General features: G+C 39.5%; 1 protein-coding gene and 1 long non-coding RNA gene across 2 annotated transcripts; both read right to left on the minus strand.

Moving 5' to 3' along the window:
• Positions 1–10,842: 10,842 nt before the first annotated feature.
• LOC138888754 (uncharacterized) lies at positions 10,843–22,995 on the minus strand. The gene is made up of 3 exons (XR_011406203.1): positions 22,440–22,995; positions 17,031–18,488; positions 10,843–11,111 (listed from the first exon to the last, which is right to left on the minus strand). It is a non-coding gene; the product is annotated as an uncharacterized lncRNA (long non-coding RNA).
• Positions 22,996–25,612: 2,617 nt separating this feature from the next.
• Positions 25,613–27,243, minus strand: LOC138888144 (uncharacterized). Its single transcript, XM_070169958.1, has 2 exons — positions 26,217–27,243; positions 25,613–25,842 (listed from the first exon to the last, which is right to left on the minus strand). Exons 1-2 carry the CDS (start codon positions 27,241–27,243, stop codon positions 25,613–25,615), a joined length of 1,257 nt encoding a protein of 418 aa, XP_070026059.1.

The following is a 27,243-nucleotide window of genomic DNA, read 5'->3' on the forward strand; positions in this document are numbered from 1 at the left end:
GGAAGGAATCAGCGCTCAGGTGCGGACTCTGCTATGCCTGAATCTGCACACACAGTGCAGGGAGTAATGTGAGTACACCGACTCAGTGAGCAATAATAATAAATAAAGACTGAAGGCAAGAAATCACATAAAAACACAAGGCATTCCATACTGAAGCAGTAAAATCACTTTAAACAGTAAAACAGTGAGAAATCAAGTGAAAATCCCTTTTTCCAACAAGTAAAGCAAGTAGTTTACAAGTGAGTAACAAAATTGATGGAAATGTAAACAGCCCTCGGGCAAAACATGTACAACAAACCGCCCCTAAGGCATAATATCAACAGAACCAGCCCTTCGGGATCAATATCAGAACAGTGCCAGCCCCTCAGGCTCAATATCAGAACAGTAACAGCCCCTCGGGCTCACTCTCAGAATAGTATCAGCCCCTCGGGCTACCTCACAATCACTCATATCAGCCACTCGGGCATAGTATCAATCACTCAGAACAATGGGTACCCGCGCTCACTGTGGGTGTGCAGACTCCGGAGGGACCCCTTATGGCCCAAGCGCTATATCAAGACACCTCGTGGCATCATCACTCAGCATATCCTCACATCACTCAAGCTACCGCGTGGCATATAAAGTATCTCAGGCCCTCGGCCTCATATCACTCAGCATATCCTCACATATGGCCCTTGGCTTCACTCAGTTCGAAAATCATCATAAGCCCCTCGGGTATTTGTAAAACAGTAGTTCTCAACCCAAAATATCATTTAGAAATATCATTTGAGTTTTCAAATCTGCATAAAAGCACTGAGTTTGTAAAACAATAATTATCAACAGGACTGAGTTTAAATATAAGTCAAAACAGTAAGGAAATAGTGATAAAAATTTCCGAAGGATTCAAATAATTGGCACGAAGCCCAAGTATGGCAATCAGCCCAAATCATGATGATAACAAATACGTTTCAGTCAAATATGCGGTAAAAAAATCAATCGGGATGGACAAAGTCACAATCCCCAGTAGTAAAAGACCCCGCGTTCATCATCCAGCGCGTGTCTCACCTCAATATAGCACTACGATGTGCAAATTCGGGGTTTCAAACCCTCAAGACATCATTTACAATCATTACTCACCTCGAACCGGCTAATTTTCTAGCTCGCGACGCCTTTGCCCCTTGAATTGGCCTCCACGCGCGTCGAATCTATCCAAAATCAGAACGAATACGTCACAATATGCCAAGGGAACAAAGCCCAAGCGAAAATATTCGAAAAATATCAAAAATCCCGAAATTAGCAAAACTCGAGCCCCAGTCCCACGTCTCGGAATCGGGTAAAATTTACATTTTCAGAATCCTCATACCCTCACGAGTTTAACCATGCCAAAATTATCCAATTCTGATAACATTTGGTCCTTCAAATCATCATTTTACATTTTTGAAAGGTTTCATAATTTTCTTCTCAAATCACGAATTAAATGATGAATTCAGCGATAGATTCATGTATTCTAGCCAAATCTGAGTTAAAATCACTTATCCCGATGAATTTCTTGAAAAACCTTCGAAAAATCGCCAAAATCCGAGCTCTCTAGGTCAAAATATTAAATAAAACCCAAAACCTCGTATTTATAGGATACTCCTCAGATTTCAGCCTCCGCGGGCCGCACCAAATCGACCGCGGTCCGCACAAGCAAGTGCGGTCCGCGCAAAAACAACTTCGGTCGCACAAGCCTTCCTCTGCAATGACAGACTTAAGCATTTTGGCTATAACTTTTCCTACAGTTATCTAAATTGCAATATCTTTACCTTTCTAGAAACTAGACACTAAGGGCTACAACTTTCGTTTTTGAATCACCTCAAAATTACTTGTAGATCAAAGGATATGAGCTTCCAAAGTTGGACCAGCGGGAAGGTTCTTCACCGCGGCCGCGCCCCCTTTTGTGCGGTCCGCACGACACCTACCGCGGCCGTGGCCGCTTTTGTGGGGTCCGCACAACACTCACCGCGGGCGCACTTATTTTTGTGCGGACCGCGTGGGTGAGTTCCGGGACATGCAACCCTTCTGGACCTGCTACGGCTATGATTTGCGGCCTAAAACATCTCGGAACCTACCCGGGACCCACGAAACTTCAAACTAATTGTACCAACACATCCCATGACATCGTTCAAACTTGTTCAATACTTCGGAATGCTTACAACAACATCAAACCACCAATTTAACATAGGATTCAAGCCTAAGAACTCCAAGAACTCTTAAATTATGCTTTCGATCAAAAAGTTTATCAAATCTCGTCCAAATGACCTGAAATTTTGCACACACATCCAAAATGATACAACGAAGCTACTGCAATCCTCGAAATTCCATTCCGATCCCTATATCAAAATCTCGCCTATCAACCGGAATTTGCCAAAATATCAATTTCGCCAATTCAAGCCTAAATCTTCTCTACAACTCCAAAACCCATTCTGATCACGCTCCTAAATCACAAATCACCTCTCAAAGCTAACTGAACCACGAAACTCACATCCGAGCCCTCTAACACATAAGTCAACATCCGGTTGACTTTTCCAACTTAAGCCTTCTTAAAAGAGACTAAGTGTCTCATTTCTTACCAGAATCCTCCCTGAACTCAAACTAATCAACCCGATCACATAAAACACGGATAACGAAGCGTAAAGAAGCTGAAATGGGAAAAACGGAGCGGTAATTCATGAGACGACTGGCCGGGTCGTCACAAAAAGGTATAAGCTAAAACCTCTTCAAGCCAACATTGAAAGAGTATAATATTTTTTTCGTTGAAGAATATTAAGTTTGAATCATTAGATTATGTGAAAGGTGTTTTTTCTCGAATTCAACAAGAGGGATATTGGTTTCTAATTGATAGTTTCTATAGCGATTTTCAAGTGTAACAAAAAGTATATTTTAAAATCTATATATATATATATATATAAGGTATTCAATATTCAAAATTCAAAATCTTTGTGGCTAGAATTATCGATAAACTCAAAATGGAGTAGTAAAATAAAGTTTCAATAGATAAAGAATCATTTAAATTTTTAGATAGTCGATTAAAGTGAATTTTAAATTAAGGATAATATCTTCACTTGCATCATTATAAAGATAATCATTAAAAATATATAAAGTTTTAGAAATTGAAATTTCAAAATAGAAATATTTTTTTTAAAATAATAACATACAAAATAAGAGTTCAAGACATAGTAAAAGAGTCGCGTCATAACCAAGGAATCTTTCATATTGTGTCAACTTTGTGCTTTGCCATAAATACGAGTTATTATTTCGCTTTGTGGAATTTTTAGGTTCCAATGACACCAATGAAAATGGTGCAAAAATAAGATTATCAATACGAGATTTGAAAAAATGTTAGTCTTTTTTCAAGTAGTGTTTCTTAATTAATATCTAACGATTATCTATAATTATCTAAAAGGTTTAAATTTTAATGTTATTTACATATAATTCAAATAACTCAGATACTTAACATGGTTAATGTCAAATATCAAAATGGAGTCATACTGGGAAAAAAATTCACTGGCTAAATTTTTTTAATTTTTTTTTAGATAGCCGACTAAAATGAGTTTTGAATTAAGGATAATATTTTCACTTATGTTATTATAAAAATAATTATTATTGACAAATAAAATTTTAGAAACTGAAATTTTAAAATATAAATATTTTTTGAAAGATATCAACACACCAAATAAGAGTTCAAGTAGTCGTAAAAGAGTCAAGTTGTATCCAAAGTGTCCTTCATAGTCTCGACCTTTGATCGTTTTGCCATAAGTATGAGTTATTATTTTGCTTCCTGACAATTTTTAAGATCCAATGATACCAACAAGAATTATACCTAAAAAGAAAAATAGAATTATAACTAGGAGATTTGAGAAATGGTTAATCTTTTTCATGTAGTGTTTCTTAATTAATATTCAATGATTATCTAAATTTATCGAGAAAGTTTAAATTTTGAGATTATTTACATATAATCCAAATAACTCAAATATTTGACATGATTAGTGTCCGCTGACGAGCGTTTAGCGTATATGAATTTAAACTCGTACTCTGTCAAATTATAATATAGAAAGATGTCGATCTCACAGAGATTGATTTCTCTATTTTACAAATTGTTCTTGTTTTAATTACTATTTGAGAGAATCAAAAAAGTTGAGTTGAGAGTTAACAAGAAAATAATGAACAACTAAACCGTAGAGAAAAATAGTTTTGGTTTTAACAAATATGATAAAGATGTTAGGGATCCTGATTTCACTTGATAATTCTATTAAAAAGCATATATTTATTTTTCATTCTCTATTTCTCATACAATGCATAAATGCCTCTCTCGATTACACTTATATATGATTACTTAAATTGAACAATTAACAGCACTCCTCTCGGTTATACAAATTAATTATCAAGATAGTAATATTAAAGAACCAAAAATATATGTTTGAATTGAAACATGCTCTTTTTTCAAAGTAAGTCCCTTTCGGTTATCTTATTTTTTATAACTTGAATTTTATACTATTCGCCTCTTTCGATTTAAGAATTAGTATAAAATTAAATTATAACACAAAATAGATAGATGTGATTAAGTAAATGTCAACACCTATCAACACCACTATTAACCTTATTACCTCTTCCGCCTCTCTAGATTACAAGATGAATAACAGGTTACTTTGTGGAACAAAGAGAATAGGTGTGACTAAATTAAATAACATCTAACTATAAAAGCTGATAAAATTATAAATAACCAAACAAGTGAAATTAAGAAATAAGCTTTCACTATTATATAGAATTATCAAGATCCATCATTCTCCCAACATAAGATAATTACTCCATACTAGACCTAATACTGCTAATGAAAATATTCATGCCCATTAAATAAGAAAATAGAAAGAAATATTCAATAAGAATAATTCCGCCTATTTAATTAAAAATAGGAACTAGAGTAATTTTCACCATGAAATTTATTTAGAACTGAAATGAAAGTGTAGCCACCACCGTGGTCTACGAAGACGATTAAAAACTGAAATAAACTTTATAAGAGGAATGATTTCAAATCTCCCAAGTTACTTTTGCAGAGATTGCCAATGTCCATTTTATAGCCATGAGGTAACTTGATGCCATTTTATAGCCATGAGGTAACTTGATGGTAACCATTTTGCTTTGTTAGAAACCGTTTTTGATTGAAAACGGTTTTCTTGGTTGTAATTTTGTTGCAGAATATTTTTCATTTTCTTTTCTTGACACGTTTTGCTTCTTGCTTTTTACACTGATGTATTCTTGCTTGAAATCTTCCTTGGCCTTGCACTTTTTCCTGCATTATTTAGTTAAATATACGGAAAAGATTTGATAATTTTTATGATTTTACAAGGATAATTATATATTTAAAATCTAGCAATGTCACGACCCGAATTTCCCACCCTCGGGGTCGTGATGGCGCCTACTAATAGGAGCTAGGCAAGCCAACTTAAATTACCTTCCGTTTAACACACATCCTTTTCCAAAATTATCAACATGTAATAAAGACAACATAATTAAAAATTTCAAGCGAAAGTCTTAACTTATATAAAAAAACTGAATAGAAATGCGGAAAGTTTAACATAATCCTCTACCCAAGATTGGTGTCACAATGCTCACGAACTTCTAAGATTTACTAAATACAATCGTTTGAAAGGATATTATAAACTATTTATTTCGGTACAAAAGATAACAAACTGAATAAAGAGAGAGAGACACCGGGCCTGCAGACGTCAGCAAGGCTACCTCGGTGTCTCTGGACTGTAGTCAGCTACCGATCAAATCCTACTGCTGAGGTCCAAAAGCTGCCCCTGGATCTGTGCAAAAAGATGCACAGAGTGTAGCATCAGCACAATCGACCCCATGTGTTGGTAAGTGTCTGGCCTAACCCCGGCGAAGTAGTGATGAGGCTAGATAGGACCTACCAAAAACAACCTGTGCAGATATATACAATAAAAGGAAATATACAGAATTTAAACAGCTAAGAGAGGGGCGGAGCATGAGATGGGGAGCTAACAGTTTCAAATAGAAATCCTCAATAACAGAAAGAAGTAACAAAGCCAGAATGTCAACAAGAATCAAAAGTCAACAATTTGCACGGCATCACCCTTCGTGCTTTTACTCTCGTCCTCACCAAAACAATACACGGCATCACCCTTCGTGCTTTACGCTCTTCCTCACCCAAACAACAATCACAAGGCAAATAGGGTAAGGAAATCTATAACCTCGAAGTAAATCAAATAAGAACAAGTAATGAAAGAAACAACATAACTCAGATGTCAACAAAGAATCAGAAAGCAACAAATACACGGCATCACCCTTCGTGCTTTTACTCTCGTCCTTACCCAAGCAATCATATAAATGAAATATGCACGACATCACCCTTCGTGCTTTTACTCTCTTTCCTCACCATATAATCAATAAAATCGGCACGAAATGGTACATCGTGCGGCACGACATCACCCTTCGTGCTTTACACTCTTTCCTCACAATAGCAAACAATGCACGACATTACCCTTTGTGCTTTATCACTCTTCCTCACCCAAGCAACAATCACAAACAAGGGGCAAGGGAGTAGACAAATAATGATAGAAATCCCAGCAAGGGAATACAAATAAACAGCTAACTCCCGGCAAGGGAGCACAATTAAGCAGTTAAAACCTGGCAAGGGAACAATATCAATAAGCTCAACATCCCGACAAGGGAGATAGTCAACAAAACAACAAGCATCCCGGCAAGGGAGCAATTCAATAATTCTTTCTCTTTCTTTCACTTTTACCTCTTATCTCATTTTACCACCTGAGCCAACGCTCCAAAGGGGTTCAATCATTTCATATACTTTCACGCTTTATGATATACTCGAGCCAATGCTCCAAGAATGTACAAATCATAATTCTTCCTCAAACTCTTCACATTATATGAAATTTATCAATTTAACAAGGAAGAGGTATCACAAAATCCGAATAAACACAAATAAGACTCACGGTCATGCTAGACTCCGGTGTATAGATACTCATCACCATGCCTATACACCGTACTCAACAATTAGCAAATAGCAAACAATACTCTAATCCTATTCCCTCAAGCCAAAGTTAGAACAAACACTTACCTCGGTCCAAAGAATAGCAATCAACCTTCAAATACCGCCTTTCTTTTATAATCCGACTCCGAAACAACGATATCTAGGCATAATTAATTCAATAATATCAATAAAGACTCAATAATAAAATCCCATAGCTTAGATATGAAGTTCCTAGCATTCTTCCAAAAATACCAAAATTCGACCTCGGGCCCACATGGTCCAAACACGAGGCTCGGACCAAAACCCGATTACCCATAACCCCACAAGTTCAAATATATAATTTATTTTAAGATCCGACCCCAAATTGAGGTTGAATCACTCAAAATTCCCAAAAACCTAACTCTACCCAAAACCCCTAATTTCCACTTTGATTTCATGATTTAGGTTTAGAAACTCATTAATTAATGAAGGAAGACGAAGGAAATGAGTGGGAATTTACTTACCCAAGAAGCTTTAGTGAAGAAGTGCTCAAAAATTCGCTCAAGAGCTGTGGAGAAGAAGAACTCGTGTGAAATATGGACTAAACCTCGTCACTGTTCTGATTTGGGTATTTAAAAATCGCTGGGAAAAAATGCCCTATGCGATCGCGAAGAAGGTAATGTGATCGCATAGGGTAAGGGGAAGCTGGTCATTGCGATCGCGGAAGGGCTGATGCGAACGCATAGAACAAAAGGCTGTGCATTCCAGGTTTGGACTTAATGAAATGCGAACGCGAATTAAAGGTTGCGTTCGCATTGAAGGATATGGCTAAGTTATGCGATCGCGGATGAATCTATGCGATCGCATAGAACAAATATGGGGCACCTGACGGATTACTCTATGCGATCGCATAGAACTAGATACCAGAACACCAGAACTGAAACTTCTGCAACTTTTCTAAGGCCAAAACCACTCCGAAACACTTTCGAAACACTCCCGAGCCCTCAGGGCTCCTAACCAAACACACACACTAACTCAGCAACATCCTACGAACTTAACCATGCGATTAAATCGCCAAAATAACATCATAAACGAGGAATCAAACCTCAAAATCATCACTTTTTCATCAAACTTCATAAACTTTCAAACTTAGAGTTTTAGGTCCGAAACACGTCAAATGACGTCCGATTTCAACTAAATTTCACAGAAAGCGCTTAAACCACATATAAGACCTGTACCGGGCGCCGTAACCAAAATACGGGCCCGATACCAATGCTTTCTAATTCATTTTTATTTCAATTTTTCATATTAAATTTCAGAAAACAATTTCTTTTAAAAATTCATTTCTCGGGCTTGGGACCTCGGATTTCGATTCCGGCCATACGCCCGAGTCCCATATTTTTCTACGGACCCTCCGGGACCGTCAAATCACGGGTCCGGGTCCGTTTAATCAAAATATTGACCAAAGTCAACTTTAATCATTTTAAAGCCACAATTTATCAAATTTCACATAATATAACACATAAACTTTTCCGGCTACGTGCCCGGACTGCGCACGCAAATCAAGGCAACTAAAGGTGAGATTTTCAAGGCCTCGGAAGCACGAAAAAGGGGAAAATTCGGGGATGACCCTTTGGGTCGTCACAAGCAAAATGCACTTATCAAATTCTCCCACACTTAAATCTTTGCTCGTCCCGAGGAAAGAAAATAAGAGAATAATAATAAATAAATAAAAACTCTTTTTTTGAGATAACTACACATTCATAACTTTTCAAAAATTAAAGACTTCACATGATATGTCAATCCTTTTGAACTTTGAAGAACTTACATTATTTTATACCTCTACTTTTACTGTGCAAATGTTATTGTTAGAAATCCTTGATTTTCTGGAAAAAAAAATCAAGAACATTGATTGCTCACAGATGGAGTTCAATAAATCATAGGCTTGCCTTTCTTGTCAATCTCCACTAATGTAGATTAATGCTGATTTTAGAATTTTTTAGGACTTTTATTGGCTTGTAATGTTAGGCTGAGGGCTGGTAGGATAACGGAATATTTTAAAAGTGACTACATTTTTATTTTCTTTCATGGCTTCTCTTTTCTGTACAAAGGATGACTCTATTTATCAGCAATGATTATGAGGATTTTAATATCTATAATCCTCTCTTTTTTTTGGGGTAGATAATAGACTTATATTGCCTATATATATATATATGTATTTTTTTTCACGTGCTTCTTTTTCTTTTTCTTCTCTTTTATTTCTTTTCCTTAAAGATACTTTTTCTGAGGTAAATATGTATTTCATTATACATATACAAGATACGAGTTGATAATGTGTATGTTGTGGAACTTAGTTGTCCAACATTCTTTTTGATCGTACATATATATACAACTTGTCATCCTTTTTATCTTAAATACGAGGCCAGGAAAAATAATAAGTGGGTGTTATGTAATAATTTTTTCTTTTTGGCTTTGGAGTCATCAAGGTTTATGAACAGAAAAGATATAGGCTCAAAGTTTGGGCACTAAGGATATATTTCTTTTGGTGGGATTAACAAAAATGCTCAAACGATCCAAAGATGGCCTAATTCATTTTCCAAAATCAGCACTTTTCTTGGATTTCGCCTTGACAAACAATAGAGACAAGTTCTAGTTATTGACTATATATCATGAGTTTCATGTCTTAATTATTTCTAAAAATTCAAAGTTTCATTGCAGTAGACTATTTACATTTACAAAAATAGTGGCAAAAGTTATAAGTTCTTAAAGCTCTTATAGATTTGAAACACTTCCAGAAGCGTTGTCAAAAATTTATTGAAGTCATTCATGTGCAAAATCTTCTAAAAGCAAATTTTTTTCATGTTTAATTTTTTTTATAAATATTTATCAATTTTACTGCGAGAAAAGAGAAGAATCCCTTTAAGAGCAAATTACCAAAGTGCATATGAGTGTTAGCTATGCATCATTTTCATGACAAAGATAAGCATTTTGTAAGAAAACACATGAAAGTTAAGCATCTAAAAACACCAACCTGCATAGATTTAAGATATATTTACAACCACTAAATCTTACCTACAAGAGTGCAAAAATTTTTCCTTCAAAAACATAAAAACCATTAGTTCTACCCTTCATGGGCCATTAATATTTACATCAAAAAATATTTCTTGTTAGATTGCCAACCAAGATCATCATAGCTTGTCACTACAACAAAACTACATAACCAAGACAACAAAAAACACTTCCAGTTAGATGCCTCCAAAGCAACCATAAGTTTTTTTTCCACAAAATATAGTAACTTTTATACAAAAACTTCAGCCACATCTTTGGAACCATGGAAAGAAAGAGCAGAATACTTACCAACTCCCCATCACTTAAATCGTTCATTGTACCAAATGAACACCCTCAACACTAATATCCACTACTACCTGTTCCATCATGATAAAAGAAATCAAGATCCATATCAAAATTATTATTTTTCATGTGTGGAGTAGCATCAGATGGTTCTTCATTGAAGAAATGGATAGGAATGCTAGAAGTAGCAATTCCACTGATTGTTGTCACATTTGAGAAAAATGCTCCATTGCTAAATGGCATGGGATCAAGTGGTGGCAGCGGTATTGAGATTGAGAGTTGTGAAATTTGACACCAACTGGTACCTGCATCTGGAAAATATCACGATCCGGACTTCCCACCATCGGGAGTCGTGATAGTGCCTACTAATGAGAGCTAGGCAAGCCAATCCTTAACTGCTTACTTCGTTAACAATTACTTCTTTTAACAATTATCGGCGATAACATGAAAGAAACAGAATTAAATAAATATGCGGAAGACTTAAATTTAAAGAAAACTTAACAATAATGCGAGAATCAACATATGCCTCTACCTAAGAACTGGTGTCACATTACTCACGAACTTCTAAGAGTGCTAAATACAACCGTTTGAAAGAAAATATAAACTGTTTGTCTCGAATATATGAGATAACATACGAAAATAAAAGATAGAGGAGACGCCGGGCCTGCGAACGCCTGCAATGCTACCTCAGTGTCTCACTGGACTGAAGGCTGGCTCTCGCGCTACTGCTGCTGTCCAAAACCTGGATCTGTGCAAAAGATAACAGAGCGTAGTATCAGCACAACCGACCCCATGTGCTAGTAAGTGTCTGGCCTAACCCCGGCTAGGTAGTGACGAAGCTAGGACCAGACTCCAGATAAACTTGTACAGTTATATAATATATAGCGGAAAAGTAAATAAGTAATAAGCAGTTAAAGCTAGTGAAGGGAAACATGCTTCGAGGATAGCAGTTAAAAGAAATAACAGGGAATAATAAGGAAGCTAGCACTATAACTCCTATCACAAATGAAGAAAATAAAGGCAACTTTCACTTTCAGTTTCCTCTTGTTGCAGGCGTGCAACCCGATCCCATTTCTCATATCTCGTGGTAGGTGTACCACCCGCTCCCATTTCATTTTATCTCGTAGTAGGCGTACCACCCGCTCCCATTTCATTATATCTTGTGGTAGGCGTACCACCCGCTCCCATTTCATCAATCTTGTGGTAGGCGTACCCCCCGCTCCCATTCATCAATCTTGTGGTAGGCGTACCACCCGCTCCCATTTCATAATATCTTGTGGTAGATGTACCACCCGCTCCCATTTCATAATATCTTGTGGTAGACATACCACCTGCTCCCATTTAATCAATCTTGTGGTAGGCGTATCACCCGCTCCCATTTAATAATATATTGTGGTAGGCGTACCACCCGCTCCCATTTCAGTTCATCACACAATCACAAGAAATCCCGGCAAGGGAACATAAGTAATATAATAACTTCCCGGCAAAGGAACAAGGATATCGAAATAGTCATCCCGGCAAGGGAGAATCAGCTATAACCAATCTCACTTTGCTAGTACTCAGTTCAATTAATGGAAATACTTAATCATAGAGGATCATTAATTAAAGTATACAAGGTGTCATTCAAAAACACAATAACTTTCAAGTTAAGACCCACGGTCATGCTTGACACCAACGTATAGATACTCGTCACCATGCCTATGTATCGTACTCAACAAGAAGCAAGTAGCAAATATGACTCAACTCCTAATTCCTCAAGCTAGGGTTAAACCAAACACTTACCTCGATGCTTTGAACACCACTCAAGTCTCAATTATAGCTTTACCTCTTGATTCCACCACAAATCTGCTCGAATCTTGTCATAAGTTACTTAATCACATTAATAAATGCTAAATGAATCAACCCCAATGCATGAAAATGAGTTTTTCAAAGTTTTACCCAAAAGTCAAAATTCACCCCCGGGCCCACGTGGTCGCAACCCGAGGTTCGGACCAAAACCCGATTACCCATTCCCTCACAAATTCAAATATATGGTTTGTTTTGAAATCGGACCTCAAATTAAGGTCCAAATCCCTAATTTTAGAAAAACCTAGGTCCTACCCACATCACCCAATTTTCCCATGAAAATCTTTGATTTGAAGTTGAAATCATGTTAAAAGATGTTAAGAAAATAAGTTAGAAATCACTTACAAATCGTTTCGGAGAAGAAAAGTTGTTTGGAAAATTGCCTTTTATGTTTTGGGGTTTTGAAAAGTGTAAAATAACTGAAATTCACGTGTATTTATACCCCTCTGAAGTTCCCACCGCGGACCGCGCAAGAACGACCGCGGCCGCGCAGGCTCCCTGAAGACCTGCGGATCATTGCCCCGTGCGGACCGCACCAAGCCGACCGCGGCCGCACATCACCCACGCGGACCGCTCAAGGCGACCGTGACCGCGCTGGCCCCTCCGCGGCCGCACGTGATTGCTTGCGGACTGTGCAAGAGGGTTCAGAGACCTGTCAAAATTCCTGAACCTGCAACATCTGATCTTCTAAAGCCTAAGGCATCCCGGAACCTACTAGAAACTCACCCGAACCCTCGAAACTCTAAACCAAGCATGCACACTACCTCAAAAATACCCTACGAGCATATTCGTGTGATCACATCACCAATATAACATCATGAACATCGAATTGAGCCTCAAGATCAATGAAATTTCTCAGATTTCCTTTTAAACATCAATTTTCCCAATTTGGGTCCGGATCACGTCAAACGACATCCGTTTTTTACCAAACTTTACAAGAGTGATTCAAAACATATACAAGACTCGTACCGGGCGCCGAAATTAAAATACGGGCCCGATACCATTACTTTCTAATCAGATTTCATTTTCATTTTCATTAAACATTTTCAGAGAACAATTTCACTTAAAAATTCATAACTCGGGCTGGGGACCTCGGAATTCGATTCCGGGTATACGCCCGAGTCCCATATTTTCCTATGGACCCTCCGGAATCATCAAATCACGGGTCCGGGTCCGTTTACCTAAAATGTTGACCGAAGTCAAATTTATTCATTTCGAGGTCAAAACTTAGCAATTTTCACAAGATTTCACATTTAAGCTTTCCGGCTACGCGCCCGGACTGTGCACACAAATCGAGGTGACTCTAAATGAGGTTTTCAGGGCCTCGGAGACACAGATTTCAATTAGAAACAGGTGATGACCCTTTTGGGTCGTCACATTCTCCACTTCTAAAACAATCGTTCGTCCTCGAACGGACAGAAGAAGGAAGTACCTGAGTCGGGGAAAAGATGAGGATACCGGTCCCGCATATCGGACTCGGACTCCCAAGTTGATGCCTTAGGGGCTGACCTCTCTACTGTACACGAACCAAAGGAAAACTCTTCGACCTAAGCTGGCGAACCTGTCTGTCTAGAATAGCCACCGACTTCTCCTCATATGACAAATCCTTGTCCAACTGGACAGTGCTGAAATCTAACACGTGGGATGGATCGCCGTGATATTTCCGAAGAAGGGACACATGAAACACTGGATGCACGGCTGATAAGATAGGCGGCAATGCAAGTCTATAAGCCACCTCTCCCACTCGATCAAGGATCTCAAATGGACCAATGAACCTAGGGCTAAGCTTGCCCTTCTTCCCAAATCTCATCACGCCCTTCATAGGCGACACTCGGAGCAACACCCGCTCACCAACCATAAAAGCCACGTCTCGAACCTTACAGTCTGCATAGTTCTTTTGCCTGGACTGAGCTGTATGAAGCCTATCCTGAATGATCCTAACCTTGTCCAAGGCCTTCTGAACCAAATCTGTACCCAACAACCGAGCCTCTCCCGGCTTAAACCATCTAATCGGAGATCGACACCGCCTACCATATAAAGCCTCATAAGGATCCATCTGGATACTCGACTGGTAGCTGTTGTTGTAGGCAAACTCTGCTAAAGGCAAGAACTGATCCCACAAACCTCCAAAGTCAATAAGCTCGGAGCATATCCTCCAATATCTGAATAGTCCGGTCGGACTGTCCATCCGTCTGAGGATGAAATGCTGTACTCAACTCAATCTGGGTGCCTAACCCTCGCTGAACTGCTCTCCATAAACGCGAGGTGAACTGCGTACCTCGATCCAAAATGATAGATACCTGCACACCATGAAGACGAACAATCTCCCGGATATAGATCTCAGCTAACCTCTCGGACAAATAGGAGACTGCCACATGAATGAAATGCGATGACTTGGTCAGCCTATCAACAATGACCCAAACTGCATCGAACTTCTTCCGGGTCAACGGAAGTCCAATAACGAAATCCATAGTGATTCTCTCCCACTTCCACTCGGGAAGCTCAATCCTCTGAAATAAACAATCAGGCCTCTGATGCTCATACTTAACCTGCTGACAATTCAAACACCGAGCCACATAGGCAACGATATCCTTCTTCATTCTACGCCACCAATAATTATGCCGCAAATCCTGATACATCTTCGCGGTGCCCGGATGGATAGAGTACCGGGAACTATGGGCCTCCTCTAAAATCAACTCTCGAAGCCCATCCACATTTGGCACACAAACTCGACCTTGCAATCTCAGAACTCCATCATCACCTAAGGTAACCTGCTTTGCACCCCCACACTGCACCGTGTCTCTAAGGACACACAAATGGGGATCATCAAACTGCCGATCACGGATATGCTCCAATAATGAAAAACGAGCGACCGTTCAAGCTAATACTCGATTAGGCTCAGAAATATCCAACCTCACAAATCGATTGGCCAAAGCCTGAACATCCAAAGCAAGCGGCCTCTCACCGACTGGAATATAAGCAAGACTGCCCATACGGCTGACTTTCTACTCAAAGTATCGGTCACCACATTGGCCTTTCCCAGGTGATATAGGATAGTGATATCATAATCTTTCAACAACTCCAACCACCTCCTCTACCTCAAATTCAACTCCTTTTGCTTGAACAAATACTGAAGACTCTTATGATCCGTGAACACCTCAGATGTCACGCCATACAGGTAATGCCTCCAAATCTTCAATGCGTGAACAATGGCTGCCAACTCCAAATCATACAGTGGATAGTTCTTCTCATGTACCTTCAACTGCCTTGAAGCATAGGCAATGACCTTGCCATCCTGCATCAACACTGCACCAAGTCCAATGCGAGATGCATCACAATAAACGGTGTAAGGCCCTGAACCTGTGGGTAAAACTAATACTGGCGCCGTAGTCAGGGCTGTCTTGAGCCTCTGAAAGATCGCCTCACACTCATCCGACCATCTGAACTGGGCACCCTTCTAGGTCAACCTGGTCATCGGGGCTGCAACAGATGAGAACCCCTCCACGAACCAACGATAGTAGCCTGACAATCCCAAGAAACTCCGAATCTCTGTAGCTAATGCTGGTCTAGGCCAGTTCTTGACTGTCTCAATCTTCTTTGGATCAACCTGAATACCCTCTGCTGATACAACGTGACCCAGGAATGCCACTGAACTCAACCAGAACTCACACTTCGAGAACTTAGCATATAACCGACTATCCTTCAGAGTCTGAAGAACCACTCTGAGGTGTTGCTCGTGCTCCTCTTGGCTGCGGGAATATATCAGGATATCATCAATAAAGACTATTACAAACAAGTCCAAATAAGGCCTGAACACTCGATTCATCAACTCCATAAACTCTGTTGGGGCATTGGTCAACCCGAATGACATAACCAAGAACTCATAATGCCCGTACCGAGTACGGAAAGCTGTTTTAGGGATATCTGATGCCCTAATTCTCAACTGGTGGTAGCCAGATCTCAAGTCAATCTTTGAAAATACCTTGTAACCCTGAAGCTGATCGAACAAATCATCAATCCTCGGCAGTGGATACTTATTCTTAATTGTAACCTTGTTCAATTGTCGGTAATCAATGCACATTCTCATCGAACCATCCTTTTTCTTTACAAACAAAACCGGCGCACCCCAAGGCGACACTGGGTCTAATGAAACCCTTCTCAAGCAAATCCTGCAACTGTTCCTTTAGCTCTTTCAACTCCGGCGGGGCCATACGATATGGCGGAGTAGAAATGGGCTGAGTGCCCGGATCCAGATCAATGCAGAAATCAATGTCCCGGTCGGGTGGCATCCCCGACAGGTCTGAAGGGAAAACCTCAGGAAACTCACGAACCACAGGCACATAATCAATATAGGGAACCTCGGCACTGGAGTAGCGAACATAAGCCAAATATGCCAAACACCCCTTCTCGACCATACGCCGAGCATTCACATACGAAATAACACTTCGGGTAGAATGACCAAGAGTCCCTCTCCACTCTAAACGGGGCAAACCTGGTAAGGCTAGGGTCACGGTCTTGGCATGGCAATCCAAGATAGCATGGTACGGGGATAACCAATCTATTCCCAATATAACATCGAAGTCGACCATGTCTAAAAGTAACAAATCAACACGGGTCTCAAGAACCCCAAACACTACAATACAAGAACGATGAACTCGGTCGACCACAATAGAATCACCTACCGGTGTAGACACATAAACATGAATACTCAATGAATCACTAGGCATGACCAGGTACGGGGCAAAATAAGATGACACGTACGAATACATACACCCTAGATCAAATAGCACTGAAACATCTATATCACAAACCAGTATAGTACCTGTAATGACTGCATCTGAAAACTCAGCCTCGGGCCTTGCTGGAAATGCATAACATCGGGGCTGGGCCCCACCACCTGAACTGCCTCTCTGGGACGGCCTGCTGCTGGTTGGCCTCCACCTTTGGCGGCTTGAACTCCACCTCTAGGACCTCTACCTCCACCTCTAACACTTCTGCCCCTGCCTCTAGCTGGCTGAGCAGGTTGTGGGACATCTGGTGCCTGTACCATAGCACGAGAACCCTGATGCGGAGAACTGCTCGAAGCTCAAGGGCAATACCTAGCAATATGCCTCGTGTCGCCACAAGTAAAACAAGCCCTCGGTTGCTGGGGATGGCGACCTTGGAAACTCTGAAGCGGCGGTGCACTAATAGGTGTTGATGGTGCACTATAAGGCTGCTGATCAGAATAGTGCGTCTGAGAACCACGACCACCTGAAGTACCATGGGAGACCTGAAGAGCTGACTGAAAGGGCCTAGGAGGATCGCCTCTACCATATGAATCTCTACCTCCAGACGAGGTACCACTGAATCTACCTAAATGATGGGGCCACTTATCCGACCCATGACCACCTCCCTGTGATAGAACCATCTCAACTCAGTGGGCCACATTGGCCACCTCTTAATATGTAATCTCACTCCCGGCCTCCTTGGTCATCTGAAGACGAATCGGCTGAATAAGACCATCAATAAACCTCCTCACCCTCTCTCTCGGTGGGAAGTATGACAAGAGCATGGCGAGCTAGATCGATAAACCTGGTCTCATACTGAGTGACCGTCATGGAACCCTGCTGAAGGCGCTCAAACTGCCTCCGATAAGATTCTCTCTGCGTCACGGGGAGAAACTTCTCCAGAAACAACACTGAAAATTGCTCCCATGTCAAAGATGGCGATCCGGCTGGTCTCGCTAAGCAATAATCCCTCCACCAAGTCTTGGCGGATCCAGATAAGCGAAATGCAGCAAAATCGACCTCATTGGTCTCAACAAAGCAATGGCAGACATAGCTGCTCCATCGCCGGTCTGAGCCACTACACCCGGCTGAACTGCCACCGCTGGCTGAACCGCTGGAACCTGATTCTGGGGAGCTACCTGCTCCAGAGTGCGTGTAGCAGGAGTCCGAGCCCCTCCTCCAGCCTGAGAAGTGGCTGGTGCTACAGGAAGCAAACCTGTTCGGGTGACACTCTCCATAAGGCCCACCAATCGAACCAGAGCGTCCTGAAGAACTAGGGTAGCGATAAACCCCTCTGGGGCCTGAGCTGGGCCCACCGGAACTGTTGGGGCTGGAACATCCTCCTCAAAATCAACTTGAGGCTCCGCCACTGGTGCCGCTGCTCGGGGATGGGCTCTGCCCCTACCTCGGCCTCTAGCACGGCCTCGCCCTCGCCCTCTGCCCCTAGTGGGAGCTGCTGTAGGGGGCTCGGGGTGTTGAGTAGTAGATGAGGAAGCGCGTGTTCTCTCCATCTGCGAAGAACAAAGTAGAAGTTCAATTAGCATTTGAGGAACAAATCCGCACGACAAGAAAGAACAAAAGTGAAGTTTTCCTAACTCGGTAGCCTCTGGGGGATAAATATAGACGTCTCTGTACCGATCCCTCAGACTGTACTAAACTTATCCGTGAGTTGTAAGACCTATGTAACCTAGAGCTCTCATACCAACTTGTCACGACCCGGACTTCCCACCCTCGGGAGTCGTGATGGCGCCTACTAATGAGAGCTAGGCAAGCCAACACTTAACTGCTTACTTCGTTAACAATTACTTCTTTTAACAATTACCGGCGATAACATGAAAGCAACGGAATTAAATAAATATGCGGAAGACTTAAATTTAAAGAAAACTGAACAATAATGCGAGAATCAACATGTCTCTACCCAAGAACTGGTGTCATATTACTCACGAACTTCTAAGAGTGCTAAATACAACCGTTTGAAAGAAAATATAAACTATTTGTCTCGAATATATGAGATAACATACGAAAATAAAAGATAGAGGAGACGTCGGGCCTGCGAACGCCTGCAATGCTACCTCAGTGTCTCACTGGACTGAAGGCTGGCTCTCGCGCTACTGCTGCTGTCCAAAACCTGGATCTGTGCAAAAGAGCACAGAGCGTAGTATCAGCACAACCGACCCCATGTGCTGGTAAGTGTCTGGCCTAACCCAGGCGAGGTAGTGACGAGGCTAGGACCAGACTCCAGATAAACTTGTACAGTTATATAATATATGACTGAAAAGTAAACAAGTAATAAACAGTTAAAGCTGGGGAAGGGAAACATGCTTCGGAGATAGCAGTTAAAAGAAATAACAGGGAATAATAAGGAAGCTAGTACTATAACTCCTATCACAAATGAAGAAAACAAAGGCAACTTTCACTTTCAGTTTCCTCTTGTTGCAGGCGTGCAACCCGATCCCATTTCTCATATCTCGTGGTAGGCGTACCACCCGCTCCCATTTCATTCTATCTCGTGGTAGGCGTACCACCCGCTCCCATTTCATTATATCTTGTGGTAGGCGTACCACCCGCTCCCATTTCATAATATCTTGTGGTAGGCGTACCACCCGCTCCCATTTCATAATATCTTGTGGTAGGCGTACCACCCACTCCCATTTCATAATATCTTGTGGCAGGCGTACCACCCGCTCCCATTTCATAATATCTTATGGTAGGCGTACCACCCGCTCTCATTTCATAATGTCTTGTGGTAGGCGTACCACCCGCTCCCATTTCAGTTCATCACACAATGACAAAAAATCCTGGCAAGGGAACATAAGTAATATAATAACTTCCTGGCAAAGGAACAAGGATATCGAAATAGTCAACCCGGCAAAGGAGAATCAGCTATAACCAATCTCACTTTGCTAGTACTCAGTTCAATTAATGGAAATACTTAATCATAGAGGATCATTAATTAAAGTATACAAGGTGTCATTCAAAAACACAATAACTTTCAAGTTAAGACCCACGGTCATGCTTGACACCAACGTATAGATACTCATCACCATGTCTATACATCGTACTCAACAAGAAGCAAGTAGCAAATATGACTCAACTCCTAATCCCTCAAGCTAGGGTTAAACCAAACACTTACCTCGATGCCTTGAACACCACTCAAGTCTCAATTATAGCTTTACCTCTTGATTCCACCACCAATCCGCTCGAATCTAGTCATAAGTTACTTAATCACATTAATAAATGCTAAATGAATCAACCCCAATGCATGAAAATGAGTTTTCCAAAGTTTTACCCAAAAGTCAAAATTCACCCCCGGGCCCACGTGGTCGCAACCCGAGGTTCGGACCAAAACCCGATTACCCATTCCCCCACAAATTTAAATATATGGTTTGTTTTGAAATCGAACCTCAAATTGAGGTCCAAATCCCTAATTTTAGAAAAACCTAGGTTCTACCCACATCACCCAATTTCCCCATGAAAATCTTTGATTTGAAGTTGAAATCATGTTAAAAAAATGTTAAGAATTGAAGAAAATAAGTTAGAAATCACTTACCAATCGTTGCGGAGAAGAAAAGTTGTTTGGAAAATCGCCTCTTATGTTTTGGGATTTTGAAAAGTGTAAAATAACTAAAATTCACGTGTATTTATACCCCTCTGAAGTCGGACCGCGCAAGAAGGACCACGGCCGCGCAGGCTCCCTGAAGACCTGCGGATCATTGCCCCATGTGGACCGCACCAAGCCGACCGCGGCCGCACATCACCCACGCGGACCGCTCAAGGCGACCGCTCCGCGCTGGCCCCTCCGCGGCCGCACGTGATTGCTCGCGGACCGCGCAAGAGGGTTCAAAGACCTGTCAAAATTCCTGAACCTGCAACATCTGATCTTCTAAAGCCTAAGGCATCCCGGAACCTACTAGAAACTCACCCGAACCCTCGAAACTCTAAACCAAGCATGCACACTACCTCAAAAATACCCTACGAGCATATTCGTGTGATCACATCACCAATATAACATCATGAACATCGAATTGAGCCTCAAGATCAATGAAATTTCTCAGATTTCCTTTTACACATCAATTCTCCCAATTTGGGTTCGGATCACGTCAAACGACGTCTATTTTTTTCCAAACTTTACAGGAGTGATTCAAAACATATATAAGACTCGTACCGGGCGCTGGAACCAAAATACGGGCCCGATACCATTGCTTTCTAATCAGATTTCATTTCCATTTTCTTTAAACATTTTCAGAGAACAATTTCACTTAAAAATTCATAACTCGGGCTGGGGACCTCGGAATTCGATTCCGGGCATACGTCCGAGTCCCATATTTCCCTACGGACCCTCTGGGATCGTCAAATCACAGGTCCGGGTCCATTTACCTAAAATGTTGACCGAAGTCAAATTTATTCATTTCGAGATCAAAACTTTGCAATTTTCACAAGATTTCACATTTAAGCTTTCCGGCTACGCGCCCGGACTGCGCACACAAATCGAGGTGACTCTAAATGAGGTTTTCAGGGCCTCGGAGACACAGATTTCAATTAGAAATAGGTGATGACTCTTTTGGGTCGTGACAGAAAACTACTGCTGCCCGGACCTGTGAAAGAATGTGGCTGAAAATTTGGACTGTTAAAGCACTTGATAGCATTAAAAAATTGTACAGAAAGTTCTCCATTGAGCACATAGTCGGGGACGTGTAAGAAACATGATTTTGTAGAGTTTGTCTAATTAAATTTTGACCATTTTTAGTATCTGCCAACTCTAACATAACACGTTCCATTTTCGCTCCCATCACTGCTTGTGTATTTGCAAAGATATCCCATTTTTGTCTTATTACAGCTTGTTCCTGTAATATCTGTTGAAGATACTCAAGAATATCTGTTGAAGTTGTGGAAGAGGAAGTACCCGAAGTTTCTGCCCGTTGTACCTCAATCACAGGTGGACTTGCAAGACAATAAGGCGGCATCAAGCTATTCAAAAAATTTTGTTCAACAACATATGTATTTTCCGCCTTCTCTAAATTGTCCATTGGTATGTCAAACATTCTCGCTAAACGAGTGATTGTAGACGAAAAATACAAAAGTTTACAATCCTTAAAACGGCACTTGATCATTCCATCACTGATTATTCTCACCAATATTGATTTGTCGTTTTTGCTGAATAGCATGTATTAAAATAACCCTTTTTCGATCATAATTTGATACATTAGCATAAGGGATAAGGCGAGAACTTATAAATTTGCCCCAAGTGCGCGATGTTTCGATCATACAAGAACAAGCAATATGCAAAGGATTTTCTGATGTTCCCGTATTAATTTTTACGCCTTTTGGACAAATAACGTCTAGAGCTTCTTTCATAAAAGTGCCTTCTTTTTCTTTCATTTTGACTCTAATATCTTTATCATCAACATCATTCAAGGAATACATATCGTTCAGTATTTTAGAGTCAAAATGAATAGTCTTACCTTTCACCTTTGATGTCCTATCTAGCTTGTTGAGGTTGGCGTAAAATTCAAGGACAATTTCTCTAACATAATCTCCTCGACTTTTTACAAAGGAACCCCAACCTAGAGATCTGATGGTCTTAAGAATTTCACGAGTCTTTTCTCCATCAGTTGGCCAAAACTCCATCTCGCATTCTTCAACCACAGTCCGATTTTTTTCCAGAGATTATCCATAGTGCTGAATCAAGGTGCTGTTTTTTAGGGGCCCTTGAACTACATTCTAACAGGGGTCTCTTCAATGAAGTCATTTATTTGCCTAAAAGGGTTTGAGGAGTAGCAGAAGATGGTAAAAAAGGGTGGTTCTATAAGAGAGAGTAAGAGAATAGAAAATGAAGGAAAAAAAAAGAGAATACTTTTTACATTGTGACTAAGGTAGCTAGAGAAATTAGAGGAGGGGGAGAAGAAAAGTACCTTCAGATAATGGCCATGGCTGAGATTGGTATGGGAGGATGGTGGCTTTGTGGTGGTAGTAGGTGAAGTGAAGCGGATGGAGTGAAAAGAATTAATCAGATTTGGGTCTAGAGACTTCTTACTCTTAAAACCTTATTTAATGCTATAATTATTTATTATTTTTCTTTTCTTTTTAAAATCAAAATGAGGCAAAACATGTCATGTTTCTGTTCTCTTGTATGTTCTTAACAGGCCATGACATGTTTTGGCTCAAAATATCTTCTCTTTTTTTAATTGAAAAAACATATATCAAGATTAAAATACTTATGTAGAGTAGTAAACCTATACATATTTTCTACGTCACTCTAATAGTAGTACATAAACTCTCTCTCTTTTTTTTAACAAAGTTAAAAAGTAAAAGACGTACTACTAATAGCTAATAATAACTCTCTACATATTAATTTTAAAGTAACATATATATACACATATATAACCAATACTAGAAAGATTAGAGTACCTAATTTATTTATTTATTTTATTATTTTTAGTCATATTAGTAATAAAAGTACTACTAATATTAACAAACAAAAAGAAAATATAGTTCTGAGTTTAATGTCGTCAGCTCGACTTAGAATTTTTTTCTTAAGCAAAAAGAATTATTGAAGCCTGTTTCTCAAACATTTTAGTGACATAAGGTTTCAATCGATATCCATTTACCTTGAACTTTTCTCCACCATTTATGTGTTGTATTTCAATTGCACCATAAGGAGTAATATTTGTAACATTGTAGGGATCTGTCCATCTGAATTTTAATTTTCCTGGAAATAGCCTAATTCGGCTATTGTAAAGAAGTACAAGATCTCCACTTTTGAAGCTTATATTGTCTAATCAAATTGTCATGCCACTTCTTTGTTTTTTCCTTGAAAATTTTGGCATTTTCATAAGCTTCCAACCTCAATTCTTCTAACTCATTAACTTGAAAAAATCTATTTTTTCCAGCAGAGGTTAATTCAAGATTCAGTGCTTTTAATGCCCAAAACGATTTATGTTCTAATTCAACGGGCAAGTGACATGCTTTTCCAAAGACTAATCTATATGGGGATAATCCAATTGGCATTTTGAATGTCGTTCGGTATGCCCATAATGTATCATCTAATTTTAAAGCCCAGTCTTTTCTTGAAATTCCAACCGTTTTTTCAAGAATTCTTTTTAACTCGCGGCTGAAAACCTCAACTTGTCCTTGTGTTTGGTCATGATATGGTGTTCATGTTTTATGAGTCACACCATATTTTGATAGCAAAGTAGAAAATTGTCTATTCAGGAAATGAGTCCCTTGGTCACTAATGATGACTCGTGGTATGCCAAATCTGGTAAAAATATTTTTTCTTAAAAAATTACACACCGTATGAGCATCATTCTTCCTTGTGGGGATGGCTTCAACCCATCTTGACACGTAATCCACGACCACAAAGATATATTCAAAAGAGTGGGAGGAAGGAAAAGGACCCATGAAATCTATTCCCCAAACATCAAATATTTCATATACCTGTATTGATTGTAACGACATCTCATCTCTCTTAGTGATGTTACATGTTCTCTGACATCTATTACATTGTGCAACATAAGCACGAGCATCCTTAAAAAGTGTTGGCCAGAAAAATCCAGCCTCCAATACTTTAAAGGCAGTCCGATTTGCTGCATAATGTCCTCCAATTGCTCCATCATGGCAGTAATATAGAATATTGTTCATCTCTTTTTTAGGTACACATCTTCTGATGATATTATCTGCACAATTTTTAAACAAGTAAGGTTCGTTCCACAAATAATACTTAGCATTAGATATAAGTTTTTTCTTTTGCTGGTAAGAGAAATCTTGAGGTATCCATTTTCCAACCAAGTAATTTGCAATATCTGCAAACCAGGGTGGTTGAGTAACAACTGAGTTGATAGAAAAAATATGTTCATCAGGAAACTCTTCCTTTATATCACAAGACTCAAGAGAAGGGTTTTCTAATCTAGACAAATAGTCACCTACTTGATTTTTCGTTCCTTTTTTGTTTTTATCTCAAGGTCAAATTCTTGGAGAAGTAAAATCCATCTTAACAATCTAGGTCGAGCATCTTTCTTTGCTAAGAGGTATTTTAGAGCTGCATGATCTGTAAAAACAATGACCTTGGTTCCTATCAAATAGGAACGAAACTTATCAAATGCTAACACTACTGCTAGTAACTCTTTTTCTGTTGTGGCATAATGTAATTGAGTCTCACTCAGTGTCCTACTAGCATAGTAAATGGGACGAAAAATCTTATTCTTTCTCTGGCCTAAAACAGCTCCGACTGCTGTATCACTAGCATCATACATGACTTCAAAAGGTTGGTTCCAGTCGGGGGATACAACTATTGGGGCAGTTGATAACTTTTCCTTAAGGGTTTCAAATGCTCTCAAACAATCACCTGAAAAATCAAACTTAGTATCTTTCAGCAAGAGGTTAGTCATCGGCTTTGAAATCTTTGAAAAATCTTTTATGAACCGCCTATAAAAACCTGCATGACCTAAATAACTTATAATGCCTTTAATGGTTGTGGGAGGGGGTAATCCTGCTATTAGATCAATTTGTGCTTTATCAACTTCTATCCCTTTAATAGTGATTTTATGTCCTAACACAATTCCCTCAGTAACCATAAAATGATATTTTTCCCAATTAAAAATCAAGTTTGTCTCTTCACATCTCTTAAGAATTAAAGTCAAGTGGTGAAGATAACCCCAAATGTTTTGCCAAAAAGTGTAAAATCATCCATAAAAATCTCAAGAAATTTTTCATTCATGTCAGAAAAAATTGCTGACATGCAACACTGAAATGTAGTAGGGGCGTTGTACAGACCAAATGGCATTCTCCGATAAGAATATGTTCCATGAGTACATGTGAAAGTTGTCTTATCCTGATCTTCGGGTGCGATTGGTATCTGGTTGTAACCTGAATAGCCATCAAGAAAACAGTAAAATCCATATCCTGCAATTCTTTCCAACATTTGATCAATAAATGGTAAAGAAAAATGATCTTTTCTGTGGCATCATTAAGGCGTCTATAATCAATACAGACTCTCCATCCTGTGACAGTCCTGGAAGGTATGAGCTCATTATTTTTATTTTTTACAACTATCATACCTCCTTTCTTAGGTACTACTTGAACGAGACTTACCCATGGGCTGTCTGAAATAGGATAAATGATACCTGCCGCCAGAAGCTTTACGATCTCCTTTTTCACCACTTCCTACATTGTTGAATTCAGTCTTCTTTGGGGTTGGACTATTAGCTTGTAGCAATCCTCCATAAGGATCCTATGTGTACCAACAGCTGGACTAATTCCTTTGATATCTTCTATAGTCCATCCTAAGGCTCCTTTATGTGCTTTCAACACTTCAATCAATTTTTTTTCTTGTTCTGCAGTCAAAGAAGAGGAAATAATCACTGAAAATAATTCTTGCTCAAGATAAACATATTTCAAATGGGAGGGGAGAACTTTGAGTTCAATTTTTTGTTGAACTACTTCTGGTTGTATTTCTTCTTCCTCGGAATATTTTTCCAGTATTTCAGCTTCTCTTCTGATGATGGGATCATCATCATATGTGGTGCCGGATTTGGCCAAACATCTTTCCATTGAATCTGAAATTAAATGATCATCTTTGAATTCATCTGTAAGATTACTAATTATGTCAATTGAAAAACACAAAGATGATGTCTCATCCCCTGAAAATCTCAGCATCTTTTGCATATCAAAAATGACTCTTTCTTCATCAACTCTTAAGATGAGATGCCCTTGATGGACATCTATGATTGCTCTTCCTATAGCAAGAAAAGGTCTACCCAAAATTATTGGTTCATCGGGACATTCTTTCATTTCAAGTACTATAAAATCTACAGGGAAAATAAATTTATCTACTCTCACAAGCACGTTTTCAATTATCCCCTTAGGTTTCTTAGTACTTTGATCTGCAAACTGAAGAGAAACACATATGTCCTTCATTTCACCAAGATCTAATCTTCTAAATATAGAAAATGGCATCAAATTTATTGAAGCTCCAGAATCACAAAGTGCTTTTTCAAAATATACTCCTCCCAAAGTGCATGGAATAGTAAAACTACCTGGATCGCCAAGTTTTTGTGATAGCTTGTTTTGAAGTATAGCACTGCATTTTTCAGTAAGCATTACCACAGAAACTTCTTCTAATTTCCTTTTGCTTGACAAAATTTCTTTTAGAAATTTGGCATATGAAGGCATTTGCAATAAAGCGTCAGTGAAAGGAATATTTATGTGAATCTGTTTTAGAATCTCCAAAAACTTTGCAAATTGATTATCAAGCTTTTCTCTTTTCAT

The sequence above is a fragment of the Nicotiana sylvestris genome, chromosome 3, assembly GCF_000393655.2.
Source record: "Nicotiana sylvestris chromosome 3, ASM39365v2, whole genome shotgun sequence".
Taxonomy (NCBI): domain Eukaryota; kingdom Viridiplantae; phylum Streptophyta; class Magnoliopsida; order Solanales; family Solanaceae; genus Nicotiana; species Nicotiana sylvestris.